At 39.7% G+C, this 25,550-nt stretch overlaps 1 protein-coding gene across 8 annotated transcripts in view; it reads left to right on the top strand.

The window, feature by feature from the left end:
* The window catches only part of WNK1 (WNK lysine deficient protein kinase 1), a 196,273-nt gene that overhangs the window by 68,006 nt on the left and 102,717 nt on the right, over positions 1-25,550 (top strand). For all 8 annotated transcript variants that reach the window (XM_063447699.1, XM_063447696.1, XM_063447692.1 and 5 more), the window contains exon 2: positions 8,597-8,769. In XM_063447699.1, the coding sequence (XP_063303769.1) occupies positions 8,597-8,769 (173 nt within the window). The remainder of the gene's footprint in view (positions 1-8,596; positions 8,770-25,550) is intronic.

Here is a 25,550-nt window from a genome sequence, read left to right as displayed (position 1 = left end):
ACGTCTAATTTAGTTCTCCTGACAAGATTACATTTAAACCCTCCAAGTGACTAAAAGTTTTTTCAGTTTTTTTCCGTTTTTTCTTTTTCTTTTTCAGTAACCATCGGCATAGATAACCCCAAACATACTCAGGTTAATTTTTCATTGTAAAACTGATTAATAGTTTTACTTTTATATGACGGCTTATTGATCTGCCAAGGGCACTTTTATTTTAAGGAGTGTACACATTTTTTTTCATCTGCTCTTTGTTGGTTAATTTGGTGGCATGTATTGAGTGGAGGTTTTCATAGGGTAAAAGTTGAGTTTGGGTAATCCAGACAATCACTTGGCTTTCACTTTGGTTGTGTTAGATGGCAGTACTTGAAGGAAATATAAAGACCTGTGTCCTTTTCACTGTTTAAAACGCAATAGGCAATTTGAGCTTGAAATGTTTTAAATGATACTTTAAGCACCATTACTACTTAAATTCCTAACTTATTGCGTCACTCTAGGATGAGCTATACTAAGTGAAATGCGTTGGGGCATTCGAAATGCTTAGCTGATTGGTGCATAGCTGAGTTGTGACCGTTCTTGAAATGCATTTATAATTTCTGGAATTCATTAAAACTTGCTATCTTCAATGTTTCCTAATTTGACAAGCAATCTTGGCTACCACCCATGACACTTGGAGGTACTTCTGTATTTAGCATATGCCCCACACTCTGACAAGTCAAAGAAAAGTGTACCATTGTGTATATGAAGCAGCATAATGTTGAGTCTAGGGTGAGGATCTTAATGGCAGTGTCAACAGGGGTTCTACTCTGGAATTTCACTAGGTATTCGGCTAATGTAGGCCCCTTCTAGTGTTCATACACATGTTGGAAGCAAGTTGGCCCATAATGCAAATGACCAGAGTTTTTGTTTTAATTAAAGGAACATCATAGGGTCAGGAACACAAACATGTATTTCTGACCCTATAGTGTTTTGAAAACATCATCTAGCCCACCTAAATATAGTACAATTTTACATTCCTTTATTTTACTTCTAAAGCCTTACCACACCCTGCAATTTGACTTAGAGCACTCTGGTTGATTCCAAGCCAACCTATCAGGTAAGTCTCTACATTTACCTGTCACAGCACTCTGATTGGTTGGCTCGAAATCCAACCAATCAGAGTGCTGTCATTTTACACAGCGTGGGAAAGTTCTTTGGAATTTTCCCATGCTGTGTAATTTGACTCATAAGACTGTGATTGGTTTCTTTTCAAATTGAAAGCAACCAATCAGTGTTATGAGTCAAATTACACAGTTTGCAGAGCTCAGTCTGCACAGTGCCCTTGCTCGGTGAAGGATTTTTTTTGTCAGTTGCGACATGTATTATGGATTTTTATTTGCCCTTTTTTGGGTATTTAGAAAAAATACCTCAAATGGGAAGTTATTTTTTATTTACAGGTATTTAGTTTTCTTGCCCCCCCCCCTCACTATTTTTAGGGTGGGGAGGGGAGGGGGGGCGGTAGGGTAGGTCTTTACTAAAAATTTGGGGAGAGTAGGGTGGGGTGGGGAGGGGGGGGGAGGTTGTAACTATGGGCTTGGGGACCCCTAGTCACCTTGAGGGGTTTACATTTATCCCTTACCCGTTGCCCATGTTGCAAAAGGTTCCCCCCATGGTCATTTAGGACCCCCACCTGCCGCTCATGGGTGCCACAGGCTGCTTACTGTTTAGTAGACATGCCCCTACTCGCGATCTAGCGAGTAGGGGCAGAATTTACTAATACGAAGTAATCTTTGAAATGTGAAATTCTGATCCAAACAAAGTCTTAAATTGCGTCCTAACACCAAAGGAGAAACTGTTTTCATTCTGTTAGGACGAAATTTGGTATTTTCGCCGGCGTCCTGTCTAAATGACAGGACATTCGGGAATACTGACAGCAGGCATCACAAGATCACGGAGGAAAGGTAAAAATTGTGGGTAAATTTCTCTGACCACAGGAAACATTGCACACTTTGATCATCCGCTGGTCATAGATGGTCAGGCGTAAGAAAACCTATATTAGACAAAATAGTCCCTACTTTGTCTTATGTGTTAAAGAAAACTAGAGCAGACAGGAAGAAATGAACATATCCTGACAGAGGGAGAGAAGAGGAATAGATTGGGGGAAAGGTAAGTTCGGCATGCCAGTGCCGCTTTAAGTTAATTTCACTTAAAGCATTTATAAAGCACAAATCCTTTCCATGTAGAGTTGTTTTGCTGTTTTTCTTGTGTGATCTGGAATTTTCCCTTTTGCTCTTCCTGTCTGGCCCATGGCTTGCGATTTTCTCTGTACTGTGCTACTGTAAACACCTGATTGTCTGCCTCCGAACATGAAATCCACTGAATCGCATAATGGTGATTCTCTGGCCTTCTATAATCCTGGAATTTGATGTCATTATTCTGATGGTTGTGACCTCCCCCTCTTCAGAGGAGCAGCATGTTTACATGTTTCTCTTTTACCTTCTCTTATACATTATGATCAGCTAATAATTATTCAAGCCATTTGCTGGTTTTAATAAAGCTTGTCTTTCTTTGTTCACCCTTCATCATTTGCACTGTAAATTGTAGCGTTTTCCTCATGTCATTTTCTCATTGCATGATCTTAAAACTGCTCTAGTGCAGGGGTTCTCACTCAACTCAGTCCTCAAGGACCCCCTACCTATTATCCTGTTGTGTCTAAAGTGTTTGTCCGTTTGTCATCTCCCCCTTCTCCCCCCCCCCTCCCCCCCCCCCCAAACACATTAGACACAGTGGGGATAATCCCTAAATCCTGGACAGTTCGGGGGGTCCTTGAGGGCTGGGTTCTAGTGGCTTTGGGACTTGTGGAAAGTAATCAAATCAATAAATTCTTGACGTAAGAAAGCTAAACTTTGTCGCACACAGGTTATTAGAAACGTTCATTTTGGAATTTACAGAAGGACTGTTTTCTTTTTTTTTGCTTCTCAAAAAACTGTGTGCTTTTTATATAATAACGCTTTGTATCCTGCTTTCTTTCCATCTGTCTAAATTAAAATTTGAGAACTGTAATTTAGTCAGAATATCTGCATAATCACTGAGGGTATTCTGTACACTTTTTTTCTGTTTGTTTTTGTTTAATTTGTTTGTGTTTATTTATAAAGTTTGAAGACAAAAAGTCATCGTACAAAACAATAATTGTATTGCATCAATTTATATCAGGTGTAGTATTGCATGTCACATCGCATTAAAACACAATAGGAGCATGTACTTCTGAGGGAGACACTTGTACTTTGCAGGTGTGCGTATGGTGTTGTGACTAGTAATACGGAGTACATTAAATAGTAATTAATAACATTATTACAAAGAAAAATGGTTAGTCATCTCAGTACACTTATTGCATTGCACTAAATGTCTTGTAAACTTGCTGAGGATAAAAGGAGAGAAACTTTTTTTTTTTTTATTTTGTTCTTTAAGATGAGTTACTTGGAACACACTGCTAAAACATTTTAAAATTGCCTTTTTAAATCCTCAGCTGATGTAAGTATTACCAATGCAGGTTTATAGACGGAGTTATTCTTTGATGTATTGTTTGTGCACATTGTTTTTTGTGTGTGTTAAATATACCCGTATATACTCGAGTATAAGCCGAGTTTTTCAGCACATTTTTTGTGCTGAAAAACCCCAACTCGGCTTATACTCGAGTCATAGTCTGTATTATGGCAATTTGCATTGCCATAATACAGACTGGGGGGAGAATGGGGCTGGCAGAGCTGTACTTACCTTTCCTGCAGCTCCTGTCAGCTCTCTCCTCCTCTGCGCCGTCCGTTCAGCACCTCGGTCAGCTCCCAGTGTAAGTCTCGCGAGAGCCGCGGCTCTCGCGAGACTTACACTGGGAGCTGACAGAGGGAGCTGCACAGACCGCGCGGAGGAGAAGAGAGCTGACAGGAGCTGCAGGAAAGGTAAGTACAGCTCTGCCAGCCCCCCTCTCCCCCCACTGAACTACCAATGACACTGGACCACCAGGGAAGGAGCCCCCCTCCCTGCCATGTATCAAGCAGGGAGGGGGGACGAAAAAAAAAATAATTAAAAAAAAAAAATAAATAAATAATAATACAAAAAAAAATAATAATAAAAAAAAAAAATTAATAATATATTAAATGCCCACCCCACCAACACATACACAAACACACTGCATCACACACACTCACACTTCATTCATATACACACACTGCACTCACACACTGCATTCATACACACACTGCATCACACACACTCACACTCCATTCATATACACACACTGCACTCACACACTGCATTCATACACACACTGCATCACACACACTCACACTTCATTCATATACACACACTGCACTCACACACACACACACTGCACTCACACACACACTGCATCACACACACTGCATCACACTTCATTCATATACACACACTGCACTCACACACTGCACTCACACACACTGCACTCACACCCACACTGCACTCACACCCACACTGCACTCACACCCACACTGCACTCACACCCACACTGCACTCACACCCACACTGCACTCACACCCACACTGCACTCACACCCACACTGCACTCATACTGCACTCATACTGCATTCATTATATACACACACTGGAAATAAATATTCAATTAATATATACGCACACACACTGCACTCATACACACACACACTGCACTCATACACGCACTGCACTCATACACGCACTGCACTCATACACACACTGCACTCATACACACACACTGTAAATAAATATTCAATTAATATAATTTTTTTAGGATCTAATTTTATTTAGAAATTTACCAGTAGCTGCTGCATTTCCCACCCTAGTCTTATACTCGAGTCAATAAGTTTTCCCAGTTTTTTTGGGTAAAATTAGGGGCCTCGGCTTATATTCGGGTCGGCTTATACTCGAGTATATACGGTATATATATATATATATATATATATATATAATATATATATATATATATATATATATTATATATATATATATATATATATATATATATATATATATATATATATATATATATATATACACATTTTTTTATTTATTTTTTAAGTATTTACACTTGACAAGTACTGATTATTGCTGAAAGGAAAGATTTCTGGCGCTTGTTTTGTATACATTTGGCAGCTGAAATTTCCCAAAACCGTCTCTTCTTTCTGGCCGTAGAATAGGTGATACTGGAAAGGGGTCTATGGGGAAAAAGCGCCTCCAGGGTGCTCACAGGTCCGTATAGGTGTTGCGTGGTGTATGTTTAAAAAAGCGCAAGAGCTCGAATGTAGTGTAATATTTCTTTAAACTGGTGAATAAAGGAAAAACACTCACAATTTTCTGGAGCTTATGATCCACTTCAGATAAATGCACCTGGGCGGTCTGATCCCTGCCTGTGGATATGTGGATGCCTCTAGTCTTTTGAGAAAGATACTGTGGCAAAACGCATTGGTGTTTTTATAAGGAGAGTCTCTGTTCTCACAGCGGAATTGTCTTTAGTGGATGTCAGAAGACAGTGCCTTGCAATGGAAATATTGCTGTATCTACAAGACTGTAATGTTGTAAATTGCCAGACTAAAGTTGTCAGACTAAAATGACTAAAATGCTCTGTCCAGAAAAGAGAAAGGAGATCATTCTCAATTTTGGGAATATTTTGTTCAGACGCTACATACATAAGTTGAAAGAAAATTATTCTGCAATGCAGAAAGTAAAAAATAAAACACAACCCTTTTAGTTGTTTGATAATGGGTTCTTGCATATTTGCTATAGCAATTTCTTGTAAAAAGCTGCAAATATAAACCATTCTCGGCATTCAGATGGAGTGCAGCGTACGCTGTTAATTACCTATGCAATTGTGTTAAATTGTAAGGGTGCTTAGACTTGCCATTCAACATTTGTGAAATGTAGGCTGGAAGATTTATATCCATAAATAAGGAGTCCCGAGCAAGGCGATAGTTTAATAATTTGGTATAACAGAATTATATCTTAATGTCACCTCTCTTGAGAAGGAATTACTTTGCTGGGATGTCATTTGCAGTCATTCGCTCTCCTGTATGATTTTGCACATAGCCCTTTTAGGTATATTTTTGTGGTCAGTGCGGATGTCCGTTTTGTGGGAGCAGCCAAATGAGAACGGAGGTGTTTTTATTATTGTAACAGCAAAAAACATTTTGTAGAAGACCTGCTGCTGGTTAAGTGGTTTGAGGCGCATATCCAATAATTATCACAGTCAGTGAGACAGACTGAGGTCGAAATCGGGAATAATGACAGTCTTATCATTCTGTATAGTAATACCTAATCTTCTATAAGCTCATTGAGTCTGTGTGTTTTATGTAATAACTTAAGCTAAATGGACCTGTAACAGATTTATCAGAATGTGCCCTATTTGTGCAGTACTGTATATCTGTTCAAAGCCAAAGCTGTGTTTCTTGGCAAATTATTATTTTGTGTTTTAACTCTTGTGTGCTTTTTAAAAACCTGTCATTGGGAAAGTTAATTAAATTGAAAACATTCTGAATTTTTTTAGTTTTTAACAAAATATGATCTGATGCATGACTTGTTTTGTATCCTGTTCCCAAGACGTCAAACCTAGGTTTATCCCGCGAAACTTAAACAGAAGACAGTTACTAGTCCTCAAGAATAAATTCAGTGCAATATCCCTTTCTATTTTATTTTAATTGTAGGTTAGGGAATCCTTGAATTATACTTTGGATATAGAAGACAGATCATTTAGTTAGTGTTTTCATTGTAAGATGTTCACAAGTACACTCCAAGCTCCATAACTTATAGTACCACCCATGTGAAACAGTTTTGTATTGGTTCTTACCTGCTGTCTGATGCTCTCTGCTAGAAGGAGAGCCAAAAGCTTATGATTAGGAGCTACAATTATTTTTCCTGATCTCAGTACTGCAGTGCAGGGCTAGCTCACTGGTTGAGGACTTCAGATGATATCTCTGCTAGAAGCACTCTTCAGTGAGCTAAGCACTGCTGGGATTAGCTCACTGAAGAGTGCTTCTAGCAGAGAGACGTTGTGGCGCGATGTTCGACCGACACCAGATATATCGCAAACAATTCGAAAGGCAGGCACACTATACTAGTTAAAACCACAGAATAAGTCTGTAAACAAATGAATTGCATATCAGGGTACTCACTCAAGTCCTAGTCACCATAGAACCTAAAGACAAGGTACATGTATTATAGAATGACGAGCACAACCAATAACAATAAAGTAACTTTATTATGTAAACCAAAAACACTTGGTAACCATTAAAGGCATCAAAGGCACTTTTAACAATGTAGTGCTAATAAAATATATGATACGATGCATTAATACATTAAATCTTATCATGCCAGTTGCCATAAAGCATGGGAAAAACACATACCAAAAGTACCCCAGAAAATACAAGAATTGTGAGAAGAGGGGAGTATCCAACGTTTCGGCAAAAAAACCTTTATTAAGGGAGCATGTTTTTTTTCCATGCTTTATGGCATCTGATGTGATATTTAATTTATTAATCGTAACTTTTCTTGCAAGTTTGGTTATATTTTTTGTAAAAAAAAAAATAGAAATAAAATTCTGTGGTATATATTTTATTAGTACTACATTGTTAATAGTGCCTTTGATGCCTTTTATGGTTGCCAAGTGTTTTTGGTTTACATGATAAGGTTGATTTGTTTATTTTTGTTTGTTCTATAATACATGTACCAGATAAGAAGTCCAAGAGGTTTGACTCCTTACATTTGTGGTCGCCACGGAACTCTTGGCACCATCACCACTACAGCTTGCTATAGTGGTTATATGGAGTTTGGAGTGTTCCTTTAAGAAACAATTCTAAGAAAATTTAACTTAAACCTATTCGTACTGCTATCAAGCAGTAGATATTTGTATTTTATTGTTTTGTGTAAATATTTTTTTCTTCAAATGGATACATGGAAGAGTAATGTGGTTGGATTCTTGTCTGTATGCTGTGGTTATTTTGTTGCCCTACATTTTTCTAGAAAGTATTGCTGGATTGTTAGACATGTAGCATTTTTTAAACCCCCTCCCCTGATGTCAGCTGGCAGGGGAGACCTAATGCGAATGTGCGGCAATGGGGCTTGCATTGGGATTAGGAAAAATATCTGACACTGGTGTTCCTCATTCAGAGTGTGAGGACATCCAGCGTCAGATAACGGATCAAAGATCCATTTCAATTCTGGAAAAACTCTGAAATAACAGCCACTGTGGGTAGACTTAGAGCTGCAATGTAAACATTGCAGTTTTCCTGGAACTACAGTTTTTTTTTTTTTTTTTTTTTTTTTTACATTGCAGCACTAAGTGCAAAATGGACACTGCACCCAGACCACTTCAATGAGCTGAAGTGGTCTGGGTGCCTACAGTGTCCCTTTAAAGTGCACGTACTGTACACAAGAGTCATACTCAAGTACATAAGCATGAGATTTCTTGAGTATAGGTTTAAAATATTGAGTTCAAATAAATGTGTTACTGATAGGTGAGGGTAAAAGAATTGGATATTTTACAGGTTGTAAGGATTTTTTCTAATGAGGTATTGAGTTTGTTTTCTAAATCATGTTTGCATGTTGTTTTTATTTTATTACTATAGGACCGTAAGCTTTCCAAGTCAGAACGTCAGAGGTTTAAGGAGGAGGCTGGAATGCTGAAGGGTCTTCAACACCCTAACATAGTCAGATTCTATGATTCCTGGGAGTCTACATTGAAAGGAAAGAAATGCATTGTTCTTGTGACCGAGCTGATGACCTCTGGCACCTTAAAAACGTGAGTATAAAAAATTGGCTTTATAAAGAAGTTTGAAAAAGGATAATGTTATACTAATTGTGCTCTTTATGGATGGTCATGTTCACGATGAACTATTCATCTGTGGCAGAGAACATGGAGGTTGTTTGGCACTGTGCATCGAGAATTGGTTCACATATTCAGCACTTATTAGCTTTAGTGTGTGTGTGTGTGTATACAGTTGTAAGAAAAAGTATGTGAACCCTTTGGAATGATATGGATTTCTGCACAAATTGGTCATAAAATGTGATCTGATCTAAGTCACAACAATAGACAGTCTGCTTAAACTAATAACACACAAAGAATGAAGAGAATGAAATGTTGCCATGTTTTTATTGAACACACCATGTAAACATTCACAGTGCAGGTGGAAAAAGTATGTGAACCCCTAGACAAATGACATCTCCAAGAGATAATTGGAGTGAGATGTCAGCCAACTGGAGTCCAATCAATGAGATGAGATTGGAGGTGTTGGTTACAGCTGCCCTGCCCTATAAAAAAACACACACCAGTTCTGGGTTTGCTTTTCACAAGAAGCATTGCCTGATGTGAATGATGCCTCGCACAAAAGAGCTCTCAGAAGACCTACGGTTAAGAATTGTTGACTTGCATAAAGCTGGAAAGGGTTATAAAAGTATCTACAAAAGCTTTGCTGTTCATCAGTCCACGGTGAGACAAATTGTCTATAAATGGAGAAAGTTCAGCACTGCTGCTACTCTCCCTAGGAGTGGCCGTCCTGTAAAGATGACTGCAAGAGCACAGCGCAGACTGCTCAATGAGGTGAAGTAGAATCCTAGAGTGTCAGCTAAAGACTTACAAAAGTCACTGGCAAATGCCAACATCCCTGTTAGCGAATCTACAATACGTAAAACACTAAACAAGAATGGATTTCATGGGAGGATACCACAGAAGAAGCCACTGCTGTCCAAACAAAACATTGCTGCATGTTCACAGTTTTCACAAGGGCACCTGGATGTTCCACAGCAGTACTGGCAAAATATTCTGTGGACAGATGAAACCAAAGTTGAGTTGTTTGGAAGAAACACACAACACTATGTGTGGCGAAAAAGAGGCACAGCACACCAACATCAAAACCTCATCCCAACTGTGAAGTATGGTGGTGGTGGCATCATGGTTTGGGGCTGCTTTGCCGCGTCAGGGCCTGGATGGATTGCTAACATCGAAGGAAAAATGAATTCCCAAGTTTATCAAGACATTTTGCAGGAGAACTTAAGGCCATCTGTCTACCAGCTCAAGCTCAACAGAAGATGGGTGTTGCAACAGGACAATGACCCAAAGCATAGAAGTAAATCAACAACAGAATTGCTTAAACAGAAGAAAATACGCCTTCTGAAGTGGCCCAGTCAGAGTCCTGACCTCAACCCGATTGAGATGCTGTGGCATGACCTCAAGAAAGCGAGTCACACCAGACACCCCAAGAATATTGCTGAACTGAAACAGTTCTGTAAAGAGGATTGGTCAAGAATTACTCCTGACCGTTGTGCACGTCTGATCTGCAACTACAGGAAACGTTTGGTTGAAGTTATTGCTGCCAAAGGAGGTTCAACCAGTTATTAAATCCAAGGGTTCACATACTTTTTCCACCTGCACTGTGAATGTTTACATGGTGTGTTCAATAAAAACATGGCAACATTTCATTCTTTGTGTGTTATTAGTTTAAGCAGACTGTGATTGTCTATTGTTGTGACTCAGATGATGATCAGAACACATTTTATGACCAATTTATGCAGAAATCCATATCATTCGAAAGGGCTCACATACTTTTTCTTGCAAGTGTGTGTGTATATATATATATATATATATATATATATATATATATATATATATATATATATATATATATATATATGTGGGTATATATGTTCTAATTTATTTATTTTAAATTCACACAGTGTACACTGAATGAAGTGTACAGTAAGTGTGAATACAAGTGTGTATTGTATGGAGATGTGTGCCCAAATTATAGGTTGTATTTGTGTGGAGTGTCAAGGTTTTGTGTGTGCATGCATAAAAAAGGACCAGTGAGTCTGAACACTGATGTGCATGTGTATCTATTCTATGCCCAAGGTAAATAAATATTACAAGACTCCTTCTTGTCCGCTTACTTTTTGCTAATTGGTGTTGGTATTAGAGAGAGGCTGGCGTATCCCGTGAAGAGGCCTATGCTTCTTTCATTAGTGAATCACGGTTCACTTTGTCTTGCGATGTTGCAAAGCATGAGATCTGATATTTGTATCCTGCTGCACCTCACAGTGGGTCACTGGAATCTGTTGTAATGGCACCACACATTCACTGTATGACCAAAAGTATTTGTACATCCCTACTAATTATAAAGTTCAGGTGTTTCACCTTTACTCACCTAACGGATGCATAAAATTAAACGCATATCCTTCATGAAATAATCATTGATATAGTTGGCAGTACTTTGGGTTGTATTTAAGTTAGTGACCTTAAATGTGGCACTGTCATAGAATATACCACCTTTGCCGCTAGTCAGTGTGTGATATTTCTGCCCCTGGGCAACTCTAGGTGCTATTATTGTGAAGTGTAGCATCTATGAGCAACTGCAGCCTACCCAAAAAGTAGTAAACCAGTCCCTGCCTGATTTTAATGCTCCCTGGTGGTCCAGTGCTCTGCAGAAACCAGAAGCTGTGGCAGTCGCCATGCATTGACGTTAGCTGACAGCCAATGGCCAACATTCTGTGCAATGAAAGTTAAGCAGAATTAACAGCCAGTTTGGAATTCTTGAAAGGCCAAAATACTTTATTTTTTTCTTTGAGAACCAATAACATTTTCCCTTTTGTTTCACTACAGTTGATCTTGGAGGGGAATTTGCACCTCCGGCAACAGAGGGATTAAACGCTGTGCAACATTTCTTGCAAAATGCTGCACACTCAGGCTCTAGGCACCATGACCACTTTAAATCACTTAAGTGGTTATGGTGCTTTGAGGAATAATTTTAAATCACTACTCTACATTACTTTAGCATATTGGAACTTATTTAGACTTTTTTTGTTTGTTTGCACTCCACCTTTAAAACAACTTCATTGTGGAGACTCTGTGTGTCCTCTTACCGTATGGGGGTGAAGCCATTTTTGTACCTCTCTCTTCTTGGCAGCTGTATGATAGGAAAGGATTTGTATAGTTTATGGCAGGGCTCAACAAATGCCAATACTAGAAGTTTCTCCCTGGCGCCCCTCAGTTAAGGCGGCTGCCCGATGGAGCATTGGAGCCAGCCTCCCTGATGAATATGGAGGCGGCAAGCGAGGGAGCATTATTCTACCTGCAGCTCCTCTCGGCTCCCTTGCGCACTGTTTAACAATGTCGGGGGCCAGAATATGACGTCACTCCGGCACGGCATAACTACAGAAAGCGAAAGGGAGCAGAGAAGGATTAGAGAGCAGCCCCACTGGACCCAAGGGAAAGATCCACTTGGCTCTCCCAAAGGTTAGGGTTGTTTGGGTGGATGTCAGTTAAAATTAAAAATGTTAGTTTGTGAGTGTGTGGAAAATGTGTGTGTGTCTATAATTACCAATATGGATACCGCACTCTCCTCACAGTGTGATTTGCAAAAAAGTAATTATGGTCCAGGTACTAAAGTTCATTCCAGTGGGCAGATTTATTGGAGCAGAATCAAAAACGTTTCGACCCACAACAGGGTGTGTGTGTGTGTGTTTTAAGGTAAATGTTTAAGGTAAGATGTCTCCAATCGCACGAGAGAGGTGTTTCCACTTTTTTTTTTTTTTTTTAACACCATGCTAGTTTCGCTATGGCTGAGATAATCAATCGTTATGATCTCAGCTAAGCCAATGCTTTCCCATAGGAAAGCATTGGGAGGGTATTGCGTATGCGTGACAAAACACAGCGCAGTGCCAATCAGTAGCATCTCAAATTGATGCATTGAATTAATGCATCTCTATGGGGAACATTCAGCCCCTCCATGCAGAGTGTGGAGATGATTAATGTAGGTGCTACACACTGTGCAGGACTGACCAAGGACTCTCTAGTGGCCATCTGAGTGACTGTCACTAGAGATGTTACTAGGCAGCAATGTAAATGCAGTGTTTACATTGAAAGGTCTGCAGGTACAGAATATAGACACTGGAAGTACTACATTAAGCTGTAGTAATTCTGATGTCTATAGTGTCCCTTAAGAATTGTATTTTTCTTGTTGAAAATTAAACTTAAGATACGTTTTTTTAAAAACTGGCTTCTAGATTCAAAACAAATTTGTCAAGCCCTGTGTTATGTTGATTGGCTGATTCTCTAAGGCCATTACTGGCTGCCTAATGCATTTAGCAATACTGTTTTTAGACTGTCTCCCAAGGTCAGACCATTTGAAAACTGTTTAACCCCGTATAGTAGGAGGCCATCCTTGGTATTGAGAGGAACCTGTGTTAGGAATGTAGTGACTTTTGTGTCAAAACTTTGAAAAAATGCGTTCAAAGTCTTTGTATTTAAATCCTATGATAAAAATCCACTTTCATGTCCCATTGGTAACAGCAAAATATGCAAATGTCCACATGCTTAACTTTTTCTACCCGGCACTATTTAACACGCAGAGATATTCATTTTTTCCCTTAAGCTACGTAAACAATGAAATCTCTTAACCCCTTAACGACGAGTGACGGACGAGGTCCGTCACTCAGGGGAATGCGTTAATGACGAGTGACGGGCCTTGTCCGTCACCCGTTAAAAGTAACCCCAGATCGCCGCAATCGTGGCGATCGTGGGGTTAATGGTGCTCCAGTCTGCCTCTGCATTAAAGGCAGACCGGGAGCACCGGATCCGGCTGCCCCAGTACATGTGCCCGCTCTGACAGCATGTCTGAGCGGGCACATGTGCTCTGTATACTCCCCTCCGCCTCCCTGCACTTCCGGGTTCAGTGTGAAGTGCAGGGAGACGGATCAGTGTTGCATCCTGCCTACTGGTGACAAAAAATAAAGTTTATTTAAAATCCCACCCCCCTTTACCCCCCTTTACCCATTTTAATAAAAAAAACCTTCCCTGCCAATTGATCACTGACTACAGTGATCAAATGGCAGGGATTACATTTTACTATGATCTGATTTTTTTTAACCCCTGAGGGTTAATTCTTTTTTTTTTTTTTTACCCTCAGGGGTTAAATTTATTTTATTAATTAATTTAAATATTTTAAAATTATAAATTTAGCTAGCTGGGGAGGGTGGAAGTTAGTGGGGAATTGGGGGATTTAGTATTAGGCTAACTAGGGGTTAACGTTAAAAAAAGTTTAAAAATAAGCTTTAAAAAGTTAAAAAATTAAGTTAAAAAAAGTTTTAATAACGTTTAAGTAAAAAATAAAAAAATAAAAACCCTTTACCCAGTCCAAATAAAAATTAACCCCTTCCCTGCCAGTCGATCACTGCCTACAGTGATCAAAATACAGATCACAGTATTATACTGTGATCTAATTTTTTTTTAACCCCTGACGATTAACTTTTATTTATTTTTTTAACCCTCAGGGGTTACATTTATTTAATTAACTAATTTAAATATTGTATAATTAAATATTTTGCTAGCTGGGGTGGGTGGGAGTTATGGGAAAATGGGGAATTTACTGTTAGTGCTGCTTACTGCTAGTTAGGGGTTAACGGTAAAAAAAAGCTTTGAAAAATGTTAAATCTGTAAAAAAAAGTTTTACGAAAGTTTAGGAAACTTTAAAAAAATTAATAAGCAAAACAAAAGTTTAAAAAATAGTTTTAAAAAGTAAAAAAATACATTTAATAACGCTCATTACCACTACACCTGGTACAAGCTAGCGGAAAAATGATCCCACGCTAAGGTTCAAAATATGCCTTTTGAAACACCCTAGGATGTCTTCTTTAAGAAATGGTATGGCTTTATGGGGTATTTGGTTTATATAGCCTGGTAAACTACTCTAAAATGGGACATGGGCACAGCGTAAAAATTTTAAGTTTGAAAAAAAAAATGGAATGGCTGTGTCCCAAATGTGCCCCTCCGATGTCCACATATACCTGGCAAAGGTACATGCGGGGGTATTTTTGTACTCAGCAGACATAGCTGAGCAACATATGAAGTATTATACAGTGGTAGTACACATAAGGTTTGCAAAATATACTGTGCAAACTCACTTTGTGTGTCAAAAAGGCAGAAAAAACGCTTATTACCACTACACCTGGTACAAGATAGCGGAAAAATGATCCCACGCTAAGGTTCAAAATATGCCTTTTGAAATACCCTGGGGTGTCTACTTTAAGAAATGGTAGGCCTTTGTGGGGTAGTTTGAATTTAAAACCTGCGAAGATGGTTGGAAATTGCACATAGGCCCGGCGTCAAAATTCAAAGTTCGGTAAAAACTGATATGGCTTGGTCTCCTATATGGCACTGTAGCTTCACAAAATAGTGCCATAGACATACAATGGGGGTGTCCTTTTATTCAGAAGACTTAGCTGAGCATAATTTGGGGGGTTTGAACTTAGTGGCACACATGAAATATACAAAATGCCCAACAAAAATGCAATCCGTATGTAAAAATGCACAAAATTATTTTTTACCACATACTTTGGCATGTAATGGTAAGAAAATGGGGGCATGTTAAGGCACAATATGCACCTTATGAGATACCTTGGAGTGTGTACTTTTACAAATGGTAGGCCTTTGTGGGGTGTTTTTGAACAGTCAAACTGTTATAATACCCCAAATGGAAGCATAGGCTCATTAAATCCGTCTCTCAAAATTCTACTGTGAATACTGAAAAGGACAGGTCTCCTGTATGGCACTGTAGCTTCACGAAATAGTGCCATAGACTTACAATGGGGGTGTCCTTTTACTCAGAAGACTTAGCTGAGCATAATTTGGGGGGTTTGAACTTAGTGGCACATATGAAATATACAAAATGCCCAGCAAAAATGCAATCCGTATGTAAAAATTGCACAAAATTATTTTTTACCACATACTTTGGCATGTAATGGTAAAAAAATGGGGGCATGTTAAGGCACAATATGCACCTTATGAGATACCCTGGAGTGTCTACTTTTACAAATGGTAGGCCGTTGTGTTTTTTTTTTTTTTTTTTAACAATCAAACTGTTATAATACCCCAAATGGAAGCATAGGCTCATTAAATCCGTCTCTCAAAATTCTACTGTGAATACTGAAAAGGACAGGTCTCCTATATGGCACTGTAGCTTCACGAAATAGTGCCAAAGACATACAATGGGGGTACCGTTGTACTTAGCAGAAGTAACTGAACACATAATAAAACCTTGTACAGGAATAGCACACACCAACTTTACAAAATACACATGAGAAGTTCTAAACACAATTTTACTCCAATATTTAGCAGAGGTTGGCGGTAAAATGGCTACGTAGAAAGTGTCAAAACAACCTTAGGTAAATAGCCTGTGGTGTCTACTTTATATAAATATATACTTTTGTGTGGCAATTTTGTTTTCTTTTATGGCTATTAAGCTTACAAGACAAACATACCAAATTCTAAAATCGCTCCACATTAAGTTTATTTTACTCCTTGTGCTTTGTGACCTGTAACTACCAAAAAAAACTTAAAATCCCAGACACATTATATATTCTGTAAATCGGAACTAAATGAATTTATTTTTAATTACTTTCCTTAACCTGCACTAATTGTGCACACATTATTATTGCAAAAACTGTAAAAAAAAAACACAAACCTTTTAATTTTTTTTGCATTTTTCTGTATTTTTTTTTTTTAATAATAAATAAGCATGTGTATATATATATATATATATATATATATATATATATATATATATATATATATATATATATATATATATGTTACATCAAATGAAAGCCCTTTCTGTCCTTTAAAAAACGGTATATAATATGCGTCGGTGCAATAAATTAGTCAAATGCAAATTGCAGTTGAACGCAAACAGCAAAAAATGCCGTTGTCATAAACTGAAAGACAAGCTTCCGAAGCTCTGTCCTTAAGGGGTTAACTACTCTGCTCTGTGACAGGTAAGGTTTAGTACTTGGTTACACTAATGTTTGCATCCTTACAAAAATCTGTATAGTTTCTGTAAAGATGGATATACCCACAGATAAATTTTTATCTGGGTTACTCTTAGGCCATTCTTCCTCCCCCAATGTGTGTCACCCTGGGATAGCAGGAAATGTGAAAGGAAATTGGGTGTGTTTTAGGCTTTGTTCTGTGCATTTGAGGTCTGTTTTTAGGAAAAGAATGCTGGGAATGTGGGACAGTAAACTAGCTCATCAGGTCATTTATCAGTCTTGTGCTGTTTAATGCATCCACTGCAAGGAAGACAGATCTGCCCTCTGCTGGTAGGTAATATGCATTGTGCTACATTGTGCTGTTTATTTCAAATGGGAATATTTTTGTCAAAACACTGGAAAGCTCAGGAGAGTTAGGGACATGTCATTTCATATGAGTCATCCCGACACACTGCTTAAAATTAAAGTATTAAAAATGAAATTAAGATATAAAATGTAGTAGTGAACGTGCGCAATCTTTACTTTTCATATAAATAACATAGTTCAAGCAATAGTTTATTTTTATTTTGAGCAATGACTGATACAGGCATATGTAAGCATGTTACTGTGAGGCAAATTCAGATGGAATCCATTTGGGATACTGTAAGATTTGCACAATTTTAAAACCTGTAAATGCGAAAAACACAAGTAGGTTGTAACACAAAATTGGCTTCAGTATCTGCATTACTTGTGTAAATATGCTTTATGGTTTATAGGAACCTAACTGACATTTCTGGTAAATATTCGTGCAACGGTACTTAGAGGCAACACCTTAAAACCTAAAACTGGACAAAATGGGAACAGAAACCAAATGCTCAAAGGAAAAGAAAAGCTGTGCCTTTCACATGACTCTGCCTTTCTTGTGTTCATTCCACTTCCAAGCTAGGCACTAAAGTCCTGTAGTGAGAAAGTCCCCCTCAGCCAGAGTCATCCACTCTACCGGCCTTTGGCCCCAGCGAGAGCCTGCATGCTATACCCATTGTTTTGCCTGCTCCTGGCATCCAGATGAATAACTCTGAAATGCACTGTTACTTGGTGTTGGCAATTATATTCCCTCAAAGTGCATGTGCTGCATCTCTTTAGGCTGAATATGTTGTAGTGGGCAATGAGTCTCCTGGATTTTTGGTAGAAAGATGGCAGCTTTGTTGTCTTCTCAAGGTGAGTGGGTATAGAGGATTTAGCTCCTATATGCACAAGACCATCTGCCATTTGGGGGACACTCTGCATTTGCCTCTGAGGTAGGTAGTGCTTCAGCTTTGTTGTCTTACTCTTGCAGATGTCTGCTTAGTTTCAGCCAAAATATGTTGAATTATTTGTCCAGACGAGCCATGGCATCTTAGACTTGCTTGTGCGCTTGCGTTTCTTAGATGTTAGCAGGCCTCAAAATCACCAGTGATGCTTGAGAAGAGTAGAGGATACCATGCTGGGTAACCCTCACTGACAGGCGGGGGAAGGGGTCCGTGCTGTGTCCACTGGCTTCAGGGTGACTAAGAGTAGACAGATTGGCCGCTTCTCCCACTCTGGGATCGGCCTCAGGTAGGCCTCAGAGACAATTAAAAAAAATTCTGGGCAAATTTTGCACAGATGCTTCTAACAATAAATATATAGAGACAACAGGTATAACAGATTTCTGGTGCTTGCTCTTTGTGTAGCAGCTCAAACTTCCCAAACCACAGTTTCTTCCTTCTGGTCGTAGGTGCCAATTAAGCAGGAAATATAGGGAAGCAGCGCTTTACGGGTGAGGTCCTTGTTCTTGAAAGCTACTTCACCTAAGAGTACTAGGACCACCATCATATCCATAGACTGGGATTGTACCGTCGAAGCGCTGTGATCTGGAGCTGATCTCTAGCTCCAGAAAAGTGTAAGTGCAATACCTTCCCCCCCCTTTTTTTTCTCTACCTTTGTACTATACAATATATTACACTATATTTGGATTCCTGTCCCTTTTTCTCTTTTATACTACTCCATTGGATCGCACAAACAAGGAACTCACCTGTAAAACGCTGCTTCCTTATATTCCCTGTTTTAGATACAACAAATCTTGATTGCCTGATCTCGAGTAAAGTAAGCAGTTAGTCGCAGCTCCAACAGTCATGCCCTGCCACCAGGCAATAGTTTTAAATGATTTAACTACTGTGTACACAGAGTGCCTGCGTCACTTTCAGTCTTCACCTGCAGGATAATGCAAATGTCTTCACTGAGCTAAGCAGGTCTAATACAGGACCTTGTTCTTTGGCTGAGAGCACTCATCTGACCTGAAACTCCAAGCCAAAGAGAGCAGCCCTGTTTATCTGTATCCGGATAAATCCGGAAGCAGGACTAAGGTTACGGGAACCTAGTAGGAATCCAATAAGATTTCAAACAGATCTAAAACGGTTTGACAAATAATGCTGGAGAGCACCAGGACATAACCACTACATAGGAGTAGAGATTAAGATACTTGGAGTGTTCCTTTAAAAAATAGTTCTGCTGAGATCCCACCCATTTATTTTACTACTATGCCATGTTTTCTTTTTTTGTTTTTTTTTTTTACGTTTTCATGAGACCCCTGTGAAAGACTCTTAAAGGGACACTATAGTCACCTGAACAACTTTAGCTTAATGAAGCAGTTTTGGTGTATAGAACATGCCCCTGCAGCCTCACTGCTCAATCCTCTGCCATTTAGGAGTTAAATCCCTTTGTTTATGAACCTTGGTCACACCTCCCTGCATGCGACTTGCACAGCCTTCCATAAACACTTCCTGTAAAGAGAGCCCTATTTAGGTTTTCTTTATTGCAAGTTCTGTTTAATTAAGATTTTCTTATCCCCTGCTATGTTAATAGCTTGCTAGACCCTGCAAGAGCCTCCTGTATGTGATTAAAGTTCAATTTAGAGATTGAGATACAATTATTTAAGGTAAATTACATCTGTTTGAAAGTGAAACCAGTTTTTGTTTTCATGCAGGCTCTGTCAATCATAGCCAGGGGAGGTGTGACTAGGGCTGCATAAACCGAAACAAAGTGATTTAACTCCTAAATGACAGTGAATTGAGCAGTGAAATTGCAGGGGAATGATCTATACACTAAACTGCTTTATTTAGCTAAAGTAATTTAGGTGACTATAGTGTTCCTTTAATAATGTAAAATTTGGATAAATCACCACAATATTGCCTCAAAGAAACAAAGAGCACAGAGGAACGTTAAGCTTAAAATAAAAACTTTTATTCGGAATAGAGAAAAACATGTAAAAATCCTTTAGAAAAAGACTCATCAGCAAACGATATTAAGAAGATCATGTGGTCATCAGCAAGCGATATTAAGAAGATCATGTGGTCATCAGCAAGCGATATTAAGAAGATCATGTGGTCATCGGCAAGCGATATTAAGAAGATCATGTGGTCATCGGCAAGCGATATTAAGAAGATCATGTGGGCATCGGCAAGCGATATTAAGAAGATCATGTGGGCATCGGCAAGCGATATTAAGAAGATCATGTGGGCATCGGCAAGCGATATTAAGAAGATCATGTGGGCATCGGCAAGCGATATTAAGAAGATCATGTGGTCATCGGCAAACGATATTAAGAAGATCATGTGGTCATCGGCAAACGATATTAAGAAGATCATGTGGTCATCGGCAAACGATATTAAGAAGATCATGTGGTCATCGGCAAACGATATTAAGAAGATCATGTGGTCATCGGCAAACGATATTAAGAAGATCATGTGGTCATCGGCAAACGATATTAAGAAGATCATGTGGTCATCGGCAAACGATATTAAGAAGATCATGTGGTCATCGGCAAACGATATTAAGATGATCATGGGGAAACATTGGCCCATTATCACCCACGATAAATGTATGGGTATTTTTGATAATATACGACTGAAAGTACTGTTCAGAAAGAATCAAACGATTAAAAAAAATGTAATGGCCCCAAGCTTGGTTAAAAATAAAATAACAAAAAAAAAAAAGGATATTTGGATGTAAAAAGTGTATTCATCAGGTTCTCATTTTCTGTATACTTATACTTGCACGTCTATTAAATGTATTCCCTCTCCTTCACCCTCTCCTTTCTTTTTTTTTATTTTTGCAGTGCAAAGAAACATAACAGCATGCGTGTGGTACCCTAATGGCATTCCCCACGCTGAAATTCAACAGTTTTAATATTGGGATGTTCAAGAGTATGTGCACGTTTTGAGTTTTTATGAGAAGGTTAAACATGTTTAGGCAATACGATATATAAGTAAGTAGTGTGTGGTCCTGTCTTAGCTAAGCAGGTCTAGCAATGTCCTGATAATACCATGCATATCCTCTAGATATTTTAGAGCAGTTAAAGCAATTAAAGCAAGTAACCTAGGTGCTGATATATCTAGCGAGTCTACGGCATATGTGCTAATGAAACTATGCTAGCTAGCCAGCTGTGGTGTTGAACATATTCAGTCCTGCTGTCTTGACTAGGCACTAGAGGAAATAGACAGGAGAGTAGGTTATTACTAGCTAGACGGAAAGGTTTAAACGAGGATAGTGGTACATGAGAGTCAAGTCATTGGTCATTACTTTATCCTCTGTGGTTGGAGGTTTCCGTCTCTGGAACCCCAACTTTGGCAGGGATTCATCCGATTCCGGCTTTTGGCAGGTATTTCATGTGTTCGGGAGGTGCAGCAGTGATCCCCTGTGCCATCTTGTACGTGTGCCGTAAATGCTGGACCCTGTGTGTGCTGGTGCAGTTCAGCTATGATGTTTCCAAACCGGGCTGTAGTGAATCATTGTTGGTGACTGGGTGCGATGTGGGTGGCTGTAGTCCTCTGTCCCTCAGGCCCGTCTTGTTGAGGCTAGCGGTGCGATGGGCGGGTGATGTTTGTTTGTAGACTTCTGCGCAGGTGGCGGTGCCCTGTTCGTTTTGGGATGTGATGACCGTTTGGAATTAAGGAGGGTCTGCTTGTGCCTTTTCTGTGTGTCTCTGGCGCCAGTGCTTGGGTTCTGTTCGTCTGCTTTGGGCGGTGTATGCCCGGTCGTCGTTTCTTCCGCCGAGTTGCGGCACCATTCCCCCGCTTCTGCGGCGCCCGTGTCTCAATCGGGCATCTCGGTTGCCTGTGAGGGGGTGCGCGTTGGCGCGCTGTCGTTGTGGCTGATGTTGGGACAAGTGGTGAGTTTCTTTCCTCCAACCTCTACGAAAATTTCCGGCAAACCGCTTCAAACTTAGCCTGGAAGGCTGCTGTCCATTCATCAGTAGTTTGTTGTTTCGGGTCGGCAGCCCCGCCATCGGCCATCTTGGCTTGGTCTCGTGGGGCCGTTAGGTCGGGTTTATACTTTGGTGTGTCCCAGAGGTGGGTTCTCTCCGTGGGCTGGTGGACCAGGACTACCCCCACCGGTCCGGGGGGGGGAGTGGGGGGAACTGTGGGGCCCTTCATCGCCGAGGCAGGAGGAGAGCGACTGTCCCTCCCGCGCTTGCCTTTCTAGTAGGCCTCAGCCGCTTGTCTGGTAGGTGCTGCTCGGTTTGTCTCTTGAGGGGTATCATTGCACTCCTCATAATGTCCCCGTTCGATTGCTGGCCTTTGTGGCCCGGTGTGTCGCCATTTGGGTCGTGGAGTATAGCTTTTTTTCCACAATTTGTTGCTGGAGCTCATGCAGCTCTCAACCGCTCGGCTCTGCGGTCAGGCCTCGCCCCTCCTCCCCTTTCTTATACAATATTTCATCTTCACTACTCCACCGAGAACTGGAAACGCGTATTAGTGCTCAATCAACTAGATACAAATTATAACTGTGTACACCATTAAATCACTAGCAGATACCAAAGTTATAAAGATCACATCTATACATCTATATCTTGCACTTATTACTTAGTTCTCATGGCTTCTATGGTTATTATATTTACGTATAAAATTCACGACATTTCATTCATATACAGGCAGCCTTTGATATATTTTAACATTTTATATATTTTCTTCTATTTTTATTGTACCAATCTCGTTTATGTATATAGAGTAAGAAACCGAAATAACATTAAGTAAATATGGAGCCAGTATCTTCAGACAACTATACGAGGCTCCCAGAAAGAGACAAAAATCAACACTTCTTTACAAATAGGACATTTACGAATGCATATAAAAGAAGCCCCATTCATGTGGTGTTCAACAGTGTCTCCTTGAGGAAGTGCGCGCAGGGCTCATGAAACATGTAGGAGCGAGAACACCGTAAACATAGACAGCATCACGTCCTTGGGTTATCAGAGTGCCCGTACCACGATCCTCCGGTTCCAATCTACACGCGCAAACCGGAGAGACGCTGAAGCAGAGAGACGAGCACACTGTATAAGATCCGTTCCAGTACAGTAAGCAACACCACGATACATAGGAGGCATTTTAAACACCTTAGTTGATAAGCCCAAAGCCTGCCTATATGTGATACATGTATTCTTTTTTCCCCCTTTCCTATACATACTCTAAGCGCGATTGATTATTCAAATTTATTTCTTAATTTGCATTTCGACATTTGACATCACCACAATATCCTGAGGCAAACACAGGATTGGAGGGCTGGCCCAGGACCCACCACCAGCACTGCATGCCAGTCACCACTGTCCTGGTAAGATGATAAAGCATAGTTAAGACTTAATGCCACAATATTTGAGGCAGTGTCACCCAACCTACCCCACTCCCCAAAAAATTAGTTTATCATAAAGATAAAATATTTATGAAATACATTAACTGTATGAATTTTGCTGAAGTTTTAGCGCTGGCAAAAAGAGATCAGATGAAAAAGTAGGGACTACTTTGTCTTGTGCAATGTTCTTTAGTTTGACAAAACTTGATATGCTATCATGTTTTGTCATTTTCTCCAGCTGTCACTATTGAGAACTGTGAAAAAAGTTTCTGTGTAGGCTTTCAGGGGATCCTTCATGGATATCAGTGTTGTACTCTTGCGTATGCACGAGGGTACAGCACTGACATTAATGAAGAGAATCAACCAGACAGTCATGGCGGCGGCAACGACTGATAGCTCAGGCAAGTAAAACTTACATACCCCTGCATCTCCGAGCCACGGCACATCAAGTGTCACCATTAGGGGTCTTCGCAACTCCCATGATTCCGTGGCTATCTGTTTCATTCAACAAAAACATGGGCGTTGACTATCTGTTTCATAAAATGTACGGGCTTTGGCTAACTTTTTTATTCAAAATATCTGGGGGCTGCAGGTTGTGCAGGCCTGCTCCAGAAGGTGACCGTCGCTGCCATAAGGCTGCTATAGTGATTATATTGCTCAGAGTACGACTTTGCTTAATTTATTTTCCCCAAAGATTTAATTTTTGTACTTTGCCAGCTAGACTTACATCTTGCAAACAGATGTAAAATGAACAGGTGAACATGTTACTCTGCACACACTCCCTTTTCAGAAGACAGTGGCCTGTATTTTTGTCTTGTGTGTATGGCTTTGAAATAATTGATACCCAGTTCTCACCAACTGCAAGTGACATATAGAATTTCTTCATAGGTCATGTCCAGCTTTCTTTGAAGTATCAGCCTTTTCAAACAGATTAATGCAGTCCTATTTAGTTCCCAGTCATGCTTTTGAACCCAGGAAGCCACATTAATAGGGATTAATAAGCATGATGCCTTGGTATGGAGCCAGATGACTTCAGTCATCTAACCAATTTATTGTTTTTCTTTTTAGTGTGGATAGTCTGGGTGGCAGCTGAGAGTATGTGGGCAGGACACCTGCACAACCTATTCAAAGAAAAGCATACACTTTAACCCCTTAAGGACCAAACTTCTGGAATAAAAGGGAATCATGACGTGTCAGACATGTCATGTGTCCTTAAGGGGTTAAAAGGGGCCGAAGTGATCAGTGGCAACTTTTCTGTCCATAAAGCCAATAACAAATGCACAATATTACCGTAGTGTGTTAAAATTGTATTGTTGTGTTATATAATGTTTAGTATTCTACCTGGAGAAAAAACACTCATAGGACTGTAAAATAAATTAAGCTAATTTTAATACTTATATCAAGTGTTTCATACAATTACTGCACTCTTAAATAGAGCTATGATGCCTTTACTGCAATATTTCTTTAGGGCAGCATTTTCCAATTGGTGTTTGGTGGAACCTTGGGGTTCTGCGGCGATTTGCCCATTGGGTGACCCAAGCATTTAGGGCTACCCGATGGGTATCGCTAAACAGGAGTCCGGTCAGGTGGCACGGCCGTCTTACACTACGACCGGACCCGGGTGTGGACTGAGCACCACACCAGCTTCAGCCATCAACCTGAAGCACTGAAGAAAGTCACCCGCTTTAAGAAAAGAGGCTTTTGTGACTGCAAATATAAATAAATGTGTGTAAGTGTATTTCAATGTGTTTCTGCCAGTGTGTGTCAGTGTTGATCTGTGTGACAAGGTGTGTGTCAGTGTATCTGTCAGTGTGTATCTGTGTCACTGTGTATGTGCCAATGTGTCTATCATTCTGTCCGTGTGTATCTGTGTCAGTGTGTACATGATAGTGTGTAATTCCCTGCAGCTGTCTGTGAGTTAAGTTCTAGGAAGGCTTGTGACAAATTGACCTGTGCTTACAACAAACACAGGATTTATTTGCTTATACTATTAACTCATTATGGAAATCTAGTATATTTGTAATAAAATTCATAAACCGTTTCTCTAGAACTTTGAGAAAACTTTAGCAGATTGGCAGGGTTATTCACTAAAGTGAGAATTGTGGGGAATTTAAAGTGTTAGACCAATATAGCTGAACTAGA

This window comes from Pelobates fuscus, chromosome 3 (assembly GCF_036172605.1).
Source record: "Pelobates fuscus isolate aPelFus1 chromosome 3, aPelFus1.pri, whole genome shotgun sequence".
NCBI classification, from domain to species: domain Eukaryota; kingdom Metazoa; phylum Chordata; class Amphibia; order Anura; family Pelobatidae; genus Pelobates; species Pelobates fuscus.
This window is presented reverse-complemented; position numbering and strand designations above follow the sequence as displayed.